This window comes from Zophobas morio, unplaced genomic scaffold (genome assembly GCF_036711695.1).
Source record: "Zophobas morio isolate AGI-343-1 ecotype UQ-CSIRO unplaced genomic scaffold, CSIRO_AGI_Zmor_V1 ptg000022l, whole genome shotgun sequence".
In the NCBI taxonomy this organism is placed as follows: domain Eukaryota; kingdom Metazoa; phylum Arthropoda; class Insecta; order Coleoptera; family Tenebrionidae; genus Zophobas; species Zophobas morio.
In genome coordinates, this window is record NW_026972127.1 from 10,345,236 (window position 1) to 10,356,372 (window position 11,137).

Consider the following 11,137-nt stretch of genomic DNA (forward strand, 5'->3'; position numbering starts at 1 on the left):
TTGAAAAAATCTTGGTTTTTGGGGGAAAAATCTTGGTTTTTTGGGGGAAAAATCTTGGTTTTTTGGGGGAAAAATCTTGGTTTTTTGGGGGAAAAATCTTGGTTTTTTGGGGGAAAAATCTTGGTTTTTTGGGGGAAAAATCTTGGTTTTTTGGGGGAAAAATCTTGGTTTTTTGGGTAAAATCTAGTTTTTTGGGGGGGAAAATCTTGATTTTTGGGGTAAAATCTTGATTTTTTGGGGTAAAACTCCAGATTTTTGGGGTAAAAATCAAGATTTTTTTGCGGTAAGAATCTTGATATTTTGGGGTAAAAATCTTGATTTTTGGGGTAAAATCTTGGTTTTTTGGGGTAAAAATCTTGAAAAAAATTTTCAAAAATTTCGATATTTCAACCTTCGATTCTGGAAATACGGTTGCAACTATCAAAGAATCGAGGCCGGAAGTGAGTTCTAGAGCTCGAAATCTACAAGAAAATGTACTCAGTTGGGTTTCGAAAATGTCAAAATTTCGGCGAAATTTGAAGAAGGGGGGACCATTGGAAAATTGCCAATTTTGAAAAAATCTTGGTTTTTTGGGGGAAAAATCTTGATTTTTTTGGGGAAAAAATCTTGGTTTTTTGGGGGAAAAATTCTTGATTTTTTGGGGTAAAATCTTCATTTTTGGGGTAAAAATCAAGATTTGTGTGGGGTAAGAATCTTGATTTTTTGGGGTAAGAATCTTGATTTTTTGGGGTTAGAATCTTAATTTTAGGGGTAAAAATCTTTGTTTTTGGGGTAAAAATCAAGATTTTTTTGGGGTAAGAATCTTGATTTTTTTGGAGTAAAAATTTTGATTTTTTGGGTTAAAAAACTTGATTCTTGGGGTAAAAATCTTGAAAAATCTTGTTTTTTGGGGGAAAATCTTGATTTTTGGGGTAAAAAAAATCTTGTTTTTTTGGGGAAAAATCTTGCATTTTGGGGAAAAATCTTGGTTTTTTGGGGTAAAAATCTTGATTTTTGGGGTAAAGTCTTGGTTTTTTGGGGTAAAAATCTTGAAAAAAAAATTTCAAAAATTTCGATATTTCAAACGTCGATTCTGGAAAAACGGTTGCACCTATCAAAGAATCTAGGCCGGAAGTGAGTTCTAGAGCTCGAAATCTACAAGAAAATGTACTCAGTTAGGTTTCGAAAATGTCAAAATTTCTGCGAAATTTGAAGAAGGGGAGACCATTAGAAAATTGTCACTTTTGAAAAAATCTTGGTTTTTTGGGGGAAAAAATCTTGGTTTTTTTTGGGGAAAAAATCTTGATTTTTTGGGGTAAAATCTTCATTTTTTGGGGTAAGAATCTTCATTTTTTGGGGTAAAAATCTTTATTTTTGGGGTAAAAATCAAGATTTTTTTGGGGTAAGAATCTTGATTTTTTGGGGTAAAGTCTTGGTTTTTTGGGGTAAAAAATCTTGTTTTTGGGGTAAAATCTTGTTTTTTGGGGTAAAATCTTGGTTTTTTGGGGTAAAATCTTGGTTTTTTGGGGTAAAATCTTGGTTTTTTGGGGTAAAATCTTGGTTTTTCGGGGTAAAAAATCTTGTTTTTTTGGGCTAAATCTTGTTTTTTGGGGTAAAATCTTAGTTTTTTGGGGTAAAATCTTGATTTTTGGAGTAAAAATCTTGTTTTTTGTGGTAAAAAATCTTGAGTTTTTTGGGGTAAGAATCTTGTTTTTTTGGGAAAAAATCTTAAAAACCTTGATTTTTTGGAGTGGAAATCTTGATTTGTGTTGGAAAATCTTGATTTTCTCGAAAAAAAATCTTCATTTTTGGGGTAAAAATCTTGAAAAAATCTTGAAAAAATCTTTAAAAAATCTTTAAAAAAACTTGAAAAAAATCTTGAAACTCTTAAAAGATCTTGAAAAAATCTTGAAAAAAATCTTGAAAAAATCTTGAAAAATCTTGAAAAATCTTGAAAAATCTTAAAAAATCTTTAAAAATCTTCAAAATCTTCAAAGTTTTTAAAAAAATTCGAAAATCTTCAAAAATCTTCAAAAATTTTCAAAAATCTTCCAAAATTGTCAAAAATCTTCAAAAATCTTAAAAAATTTTCAAAAATCTTCAAAAATCTTCAAAAATCTTAAAAATCTTCAAAAATTGTGACCTTGAAAATATGATGACCTTGAAAACAAGTAACCTTGAAATTATTGTGACCTTGAAAAAACATTGGCAAACTTTAAAATATAATGGAAATTGTCACCGTGGGAAATTATGACAAATGACGGGAAACGTGTTTAAATGTGTTTTTGGAAATTTAAGGAAATTTTGGGAAATCTTGGGAAATCTTGGGAAATGATAGGAAATGACGAGAAATGACACAAAATAATGGGAAATCTTTTGAAATCTTGAGAAATCGTGGGAAATCTTGGAAAATCCTAGAAAATAGTGGGAAATCATGGGAAACCTTGGGAAATGACGGGAAATGATTTTTTGGACAATTTTGGGAACTAATGGAAAATCTTGGAGAAATGACGGGAAATAACGGGAAATGGGTTTTGGGAAATTTTGGGAAATTCTAGGAAATCCTGGGAAATCCTGGGAAATCCTGGGAAATGAAGGGAAATGATTTTTAATACAATTTTTAGGAACTTATGAAAAATCTTAGGGAAATGACAGGAAATGACGGGAAATGGGTTTGGGAAATTTTAGGAAATTCTGGGAAATCTTGGGAAATCTTGGGAAATCGTGGGAAATGACGGGAAATGACTACAGATTACAAGAAATTTTGGGAAATTTTTAAAACTTGGGAAATCCTGGAAAATTGTGGGAAAGCAGGATACACATTGCGAAATGACGGGAAATGGTTTCTGGGACATCTTTTGAGGACTTTTGGAAAATCATGGGAAATGACGGGAAATGTTTTTTTTCGGAAATTTTGGGAAATGACAGGAAATGACGGGAAATGTTGGGAAACAATGGAAAATGGTCACAAATCTTCAAAACTCCTTGAAAACAATGATCCTGATAATGGCCTAACTTTAATAATTGCCTGACCTTGAAAATGGCATATCCTTGAAAATGGCATAACTTTAAAAATGGCATAACCTTGAAAATAGCATAACCTTAAAAATGGCATAACCTTGAAAATGGCATAACCTTAAAAATGACATGGCCTTGAAAATGGTATGGCCTGGAAAATAGCATAACCTTGAAAATGGCATAACTTTAAAAATGGCATAACCTTGTAAATGACATAACCTTGAAAATGGCATAACCTTGAAAATGACATAACCTTGAAAATGGCATAACCTTGAAAATGGCATGGCCTTGAAAAGGACACACATGGCCTTGAAAATCACAAGGCCTTAAAAATGACATAACCTTAAGACGGCATAACCTTGAAAACGACATACATGGCCTTGAAAATAACATACATGGCCTTGAAAATGACATACATGGCCTTGAAAACGGCATACATGGCCTTGAAAACGGCATACATGGCCTTGAAAAATGGCATGGCCTTGAAAATGGCATAACCTTAAAAATGACATAACCTTGAAAATGACATAACCTTGAAAATGACATAAACATAACCTTAAAAATGGCATAACCTTGAAAATAGCATAACCTTAAAAATGGCATAACTTTAAAAATGGCATAACCTTGTAAATGGCATAACCTTGTAAATGACATAACCTTGAAAATGACATAACCTTGAAAATGGCATAACCTTGAAAATGACATAACCTTGAAAATGACATAACCTTGAAAATGGCATAACCTTGAAAATGACATAACCTTGAAAATGACATAACCTTGAAAATGGCATAACCTTGAAAATGGCATAACCTTGAAAACGACAACCTTAAAAATGACATGGCCTTGAAAATGGCATAACCTTAAAAATGGCACAACCTTGAAAATGACATGGCCTTGAAAATGACACACATGGCCTTGAAAATGACAAGGCCTTGAAAATGGCATAACCTTAAGACGGCATAACCTTGAAAATAACATACATGGCCTTGAAAATGACATACATGGCATTGAAAACGGCATACATGGCCTTGAAAACGGCATACATGGCCTTGAAAACGGCATACATGGCCTTGAAAACGGCATACATGGCCTTGAAAAATGGCATGGCCTTGAAAATGGCATAACCTTGAAAATGGCATAACCTTAAAAATGACAAAACCTTGAAAATGACATAACCTTGAAAATGACAACCTTGAAAATGACATAACCTTGAAAATGACATAACCTTGAAAATAACATGGCCTTGAAAATGGGGTAACCATAAAAATGGCATAACCATAAAAATAGCATAACCTTGAAAATGGCATAACCTTAAAAATGGCATAACACTGAAAATGGCATAACCTTGAAAATGGCATAACCTTGAAAATGGCATAACACTGAAAATGGCATAACCTTGAAAATGGCATAACCCTGAAAATGGCATAACCTTGAAAATGACATGGCCTTGAAAATGACATAAACATAACCTTAAAACGGCATAACCTTGAAAATGGCATGGCCTTGAAATGACATACAAGGCCTTGAAAATGACATACATGGTCTTGAAAATGACATAACCTTGAAAATGGCCCGAGCTCGAAAACGGACCTTGAAAAATGGCGTTATTCAACATCTTCTGACTTTCTGTACAACACCCAAGATGCAGTTTTAGCAAAAAAAATCGTTTCTAACAGATTTTGCATTTTCGAGTCGACTCCAGTTCGGACGTCGGGTCTGGGTGCACTCGACGGACGGACCTCCGCTTTTTGCGTGAGCCGAGACTCGTCAGAAACGGACTTTGTCATTTTTTCGTAAAAATCGTTTTTTTCATAGCTAAAACTCGCATAAGGCATCCAGGCAAGCGAATGAGATGGGTATAAGATGCCTATGAAAAATATTTTACAGTGAAAAAAATTAAACAAATTAAAAAATTAACCAATTAAAAAATTTAAAAATTTACTTTGTTTATTAATAACTAACATTACATATGCAAACAATTTCAAAAAGTTAGTGTGACTTGTCAGATTTTTCTCCTATTAGTTGGAGAATCGTCAGTCGTTTTTGACAGCAGAACCACCTGAACACAAGGAAGCACTCTTCTTTGAGCCATGACTTCCCGAACCTTTAAGAAACTCAAGGTCGAAGGAGTAAGTATGAATACCAATTGTTTAAAAATGTTTGCAAATGTAATGTTAGTTATTAATAAACTGGTTAATTTTTTTTGTTTTATTTAAAGTTTTTTGTCATCCAAAAGCAATGAGCCACCTTTCAAAGAACACCCATAATACGATTTTACCAAAAAAAACCGTTTCTGGTAGATTTTGCATTTTCGAGACGACTCCAGTTCGGAGATCGGGTCTAGGTGCGCTCGTAGGACGGACCTCCGCTTTTTTCGTGAGCCGAAGCTCGTTTGAAACGGACTTAGTCATTTTTTCGTAAAAATAATTTTTTCATAGTAAAAAATCGCAAACGGCATTCAGGCAGGCGAATGAGTGCTCTTTGAGAAGCTTATGACCATCAAAGGGTGAGGGGTGAGAAATGGACCGCCATTTCGTCGCCAAGGTCGAATTTGCTCTCGGTTGTCACCGTCAAACGGCATCCAGGCAAGCGTAAGCCATGCGTATGAGACGCCTATGACCGTACAAAACACGAGGTGTGTGAAACGGACTTTGTCATTTTTTTCTGAAAAAATGGAATTCGTCGTACTTATAAATTACAAGCGGCATTCAGGCAAGCTTTATAGATGCGTATGAGACGCCTATGACTCTCTAAGAGGTGAAGAGTAAGAAATGGACCGCCATATTGTCGCCAAGGTCGAATTTGTTTCCGTCATCTATGTCTTACGGCATCCAGGCAAGTGTATGAGAAGCCTATGACTGTCTTAAACTTTCCGGGTGTGACACTGTTTTTGACTTTTTTGGCAAGGGAGTAACTATGACTACCTATCAATAACAAGTCAAGGTCGAGGGAGTGACTATGACTCTCTCTCAACAAATAGTCAAGGTCGAGGGAGTAACTATGACTCCCTATCAGTAACAAGTCAAGGTCTAGGGAGTAACTATGACTCCCTATCAACAAATAGTCAAGGTCGAGGGAGAAACTATGACTTCCTATCAGTAACAAGTCAAGGTCCAGGGAGTAACTATGACTCCCTATTAGTAACAAGTCAAGGTCGAGGGAGTAACTATGACTCCCTATCAGTAACAAGTCAAGGTCGAGGGAGTAACTATGACTCCCTATCAACAAATAGTCAAGGTCGAGGGAGTAACTATGACTCCCACTCAACAAATAGTCAAGGTCGAGGGAGTAACTATGACTCCTTATCAATAACTTGTCAAGGTCGAGGGAGTGACTAAGACTCCTTATCAATAACTTGTCAAGGTCGAGGGAGTGACTATGACTTCCTACCAACAAATAGTCAAGGTCAAGAAAGAAACTATGACTTCCTATCAGTAACAAGTCAAGGTCCAGGGAGTAACTATGACTCCCTATCAGTAACAAGTCAAGGTCGGGGGAGTATCTATGACTCCCTATCAGCAACAAGTCAAGGTCGAGGGAGTAACTATGACTCCCTACGGATAACATTTTCAAGTCATGACCCAGGTCAAGGTCAGGTCATGACCCAGGTCAAGGTCAGGTCATGACCCAGGTCAAGGTCAGGTCATGACCCAGGTCAAGGTCAGGTCATGACCCAGGTCAAGGTCAGGTCAGGTCAGGTCAGGTCAGGTCAGGTCAGGTCAGGTCAGGTCAGGTCAGGTCAGGTCAGGTCAGGTCAGGTCAGGTCAGGTCAAACGTGGAGGTAGTAGTGGGAAATCCATTGAGCGAAACAAAGAGCGAGTGCATGCTAGTAATAGCAGAACCGGGAGACCCGGATATGAACCGAAGTATTCAAAAAATGTTCAGGGATAGGTATCCAGAAATGACAGAAATGAGAAATAACTTTGAAATAATAGAGAATGTGGTTAAAACAAGAAACATAGAGAACAAGGACGAAGTAAGAGAAACAACTCGGAAGATTATTAAAATAAAGACGATAGATACAAAGGATGACCTATGGGATCTATTAGAAAAAGTTCGAGAATACACGAAGGAAGAAAAAATAGAAAACATAGTGACACATAAGATAGCAGAAATAGAAGGAGAAGAACTGAGAAAGATGATGCAGTGTATATTCATGGAGACGCAAACAAAAATAAAAATGTACGTACCGAAAAGTCTTCAAGCAGAAACCGGAAAGAGACAGTTCAAAGCAACAAATTCGTACGCGATAGTGGTCGAAAAAAAAGGAGTCGACTACAATACCCTCTTAAAAGAAGTAAAAGCCACACTGGCGGAAAAGGAAGATAGAAAAGCTATAAGAACGGTGAGGAGTACGAGAGATGGTAAAATGCTGATTATAACAGATAAAGACCAGGAAAAGGAACAAAACATAAGAAAAACAATTATAGAAAATATTGAAGAGGCAAACGTGAGACAAATAACAAACATAAATAGAAACAAGAAAACACTGTTTATAAGGAACCTAGACGCAACAACTAATAAAGAAGAAGTAAAACAGGCAATCAGGAGAGAATTGGGAGATAGAGGAGAAGTAGAGATGAAAGTAGGCGAAGTGAGACCAACGAGAAATAACACACAAACAATCACGATAACGATAGATAAAGACAGCGCGGAAACCTTGATCAGGAAAGAATTTGTGATGATAGGAATTGTAAAAGGTAAAATCGAAGAACGTATGCAGATGACGCGATGTTATCGGTGCTGGGGTTACGGACATGCAGCGAGTGAATGTTTAGAAGAAATAGATAGAAGAAATACATGCTATAAATGTGGGAAAGAAGGGCATCAAGCCGGGCAGTGTAACAACGAGGCAAAATGTCCACTTTGCGAAAAAGAAGGGCACACAGCGGGTAGTTCAGCATGTAAGATCTTCAGAATAGCATTAAAGGAAGCTAAGAGAAGTGCGGAGGCTCCGCAAAAATTAAACTGAAATGGCGCAAATAAACAAAATACCGCTCACCAAAATGGTGACACTACATAGGTTCCTACAAGTGAATCTAAACAGATCAGCCATGGCCATGGCACTTATGAGAAAGACCATAGAGGAAAAAAATATAGATCTGGTGCTAGCCCAAGAGCCAAATATAAAGGCACTGGGAACAAGTGATATATACTGTGATACTAAACAAGATGCTGTGATAATAGTCTGTGATATTTTCAAATCGAATGTGAGTGAATGTGGAAAAGGGCCAGGCTATGTGTGGGTCCGAATAGAAGATACTCTGTATTACTCGTGCTATTTTTCTCCCAACAAGAGCAATCAACAATTTTTGTGCTTTCTAGACAAGTTACAGAGAGACATAAAAGGAAAAAAAAATACAAACAAAATGATAATTTCGGGGGATCTAAATGCTAAATCTAAAACATGGGGAGCTAAATACACAGACAGTAGGGGGAAGATACTAGAAGAATTTATAGCCGAGGCAGGGCTTTGGATAATAAATGTTGGCAATAGACCAACATTCCAAACTGAAAGAGGATCGTCGGTCATTGATATTACACTAGCCACAGAAATGGTCGCGAAAGAAATCTCGAACTGGTATGTAGATACAGACAGCGAGAACTTAAGTAACCACAATAACATCTTCTATACAAGGAATAAACAGACAAAAAGAATCCAAGAACCGGAAAAAACTAATAGTTGGATACTAAATACAGCAGGGTTAGAAAAAATAAAAAAACAAATAGCCGAATACTGGGATTTTCCAATAAATGCTGACTTAAACGAGAAAGTGAAATATTTAAGAGAGACTATAAAAGAAGTGTGCAATAATTCCCTGAGTAAGACAAACAAAAGCAAAAGAAGGCCACCAGTCTACTGGTGGAATGCAGAAATTGCGGAGCTAAGAAGAACCACCATAAAAAAGAGACGAGAAATGACAAAAACAGGAAGGGACATAAATATCGAAGATAGGAGAAAACAAGCAGAAGTGGCATATAAAAAAGCTAAATTGAATCTTAAAATAGCTATAAGAAAAGCAAAAAGCGATGCGTGGAAAAGTTTATTACTGGAGATCGACGAAGATAGATGGGGGAAAGGATACAAAATCATAACAAAGAAGTTTAGAAAGTGTACGCCAATCCCAGATGAAGAGACTGAAGAAGCACAAATTAAGAAATTATTTCCTTCAAAGCCACAGATAACGTGGGATGAACCCGAATACACAGAGCAGCAGCCAAATTTTACCGTAGAAGAACTTAAGGAGGCATTAAGCAAATGTAAAAATAAGAAAGCTCCCGGACCAGACGGTATAAAAATAGAAATAATAAAAGCGGTAGCCGAGGGAAATTACCACCTGCTATTGGATTGTATAAACAGCTTATGGCAAAAAGGGGCATTTCCGACGGAATGGAAAATAGCCAAACTAGTGCTGATAGAGAAACCCATGAAACCTGAAATGCAAAATAAGGAATTTAGACCAATATGTCTCTTAAATAACATTAGTAAATTGTATGAAAGACTAATAAAAACACGACTGGAAAACGAAATACGCGAAAACGGGGATCTGTCGGAACAGCAATACGGATTCAGATGCGGGAGGTCAACTTTAGACGCAATCAAATATGTGATGCAAAGAGCTGAAGAGACAAACAAAGTGGGATATAAAAACAGGGGATTTTGTCTCCTAGTTACGTTAGACATTAGCAATGCATTCAATTCAGCCAGATGGGAAATTATAGTAGAAGAACTGATCAACAAAAAAATAGGTAGTCATTTAATAAAGGTGATACAAAAATATCTGACAAACAGGAAAATAAGAACAAGTAGAGGACGAGTACAGGAAATAACATGCGGAGTCCCCCAAGGTTCAGTGCTAGGGCCAATATTGTGGAATGTACTGTATGACAGAATCTTAAAAATAAAATGTCCAAAAGGAACTAGTTTGGTCGCATTCGCAGACGATCTCGCGGTGGTGGTGTGTGCAAAAAGCGAAATAGAAATGCAAGAAAAAGCCAAAGACGCAATTCAATTAGTGAAAAATGAGCTGGACAAAATGGACTTAACATTAAATCTTGAAAAGACAGACGCAGTTCTACTGTCGGGGAGGAGAAAACTACCGGAATTAAAAATAAAGATATCGGAAAATTTTTACGTCAAAACACAAAAAAAAATAAAATACCTCGGACTAGTAATAGACAAAGACCTTAGAATGGCAGCTCATGTAGACCATGTAGTTAGCCATGCAGAGAAAAAAGCCGTTGCAATAATGAGGCTTATGCCAAATATCGGAGGCCCCGGAGACACCACTAGAAGGATATATGCGACGGTAGCCAAATCGGTAATAATGTACGCAGCCCCCTTATGGATGAAAGTGTGGAAAACAAAAATCTACAAAGAAAAACTGGAAAGGCTAAACCGACGTCTGGCCATAAGGGTAGCCAGGGCATACAGAACGGTTAGACACAGTGCAGTATTGGTAATAGCGGGTTTGCCACCACTAGAACTCCTGGCCATAGAAAAGGAAGACATAGAGAAAGGTAAAAGCAAGGAAATGAGCAGAAGAGACCTACTAACAAATTGGCAAGCGAGGTGGAACGAAGAAAGGTGTTGGACAAAGGAGTTGATAAATAACATTGAGCCTTGGATAAACAGAGGACATGGAGAGCTAAACTACAATCTGAGCATGGTGTTAACTGGACATGGAACCTTTAATACATATAGAAAAAGAATAAAAAAAGATGAAACGGGTCTGTGCTGGTTCTGTGAAGAGGACGTAAAGGATACCCCCGAACATACAGTATTTGAATGTAAAAGATTTAAGGAAAAAAGGCTAGAGCTAAACACGAAAATAAAGGGTAGTATATCGAAAGAAAACATGACAAACATGATGATAAAGAGCGAGAAAAACTGGAACGACATAAACAAATATATAAATGACATAATGGACGTAAAAAGAGAGAAAGAAAGAAGTATAGAAAGGAAAAAATAGTGAGACCGAAGGCAGGCCAAAGAAATGTCCTAAGGACGGTACTGGCTGTCTTCAGAAGAATGGGGAGGGGTTTTAGGGCGGTAAAAATCCCCCACTCCCCCGCGAATATGACATCTTCTCGCGGGGAGCCTTTTGAAGGTTTCCCCTCCTCCCCCAAGAAAAAAAAA

At 36.8% G+C, this 11,137-nt stretch overlaps 1 protein-coding gene across 1 annotated transcript; it reads right to left on the reverse strand.

Moving 5' to 3' along the window:
- Positions 1 to 5,496: 5,496 nt before the first annotated feature.
- Positions 5,497 to 6,564, reverse strand: LOC135133598 (uncharacterized). Its single transcript, XM_064062048.1, has 2 exons — positions 5,824 to 6,564; positions 5,497 to 5,610 (listed from the first exon to the last, which is right to left on the reverse strand). Exons 1-2 carry the CDS (start codon positions 6,562 to 6,564, stop codon positions 5,497 to 5,499), a joined length of 855 nt encoding a protein of 284 aa, XP_063918118.1.
- Between the last annotated feature and the right edge of the window lie 4,573 nt (positions 6,565 to 11,137).

What these genes read in the sequence shown, in the direction of transcription:
- LOC135133598 (XM_064062048.1), bottom strand. Translation starts at nt 6,564, where the DNA reads ATGTTATCCGTAGGGAGTCATAGTTACTCCCTCGACCTTGACTTGTTG. An exon ending in CATACACTTGCCTGGATGCC is followed by an intron (nt 5,611 to 5,823) that starts GTAAGACATAGA and finishes GTACGGTCATAG; the next exon opens with GCGTCTCATACGCATGGCTT.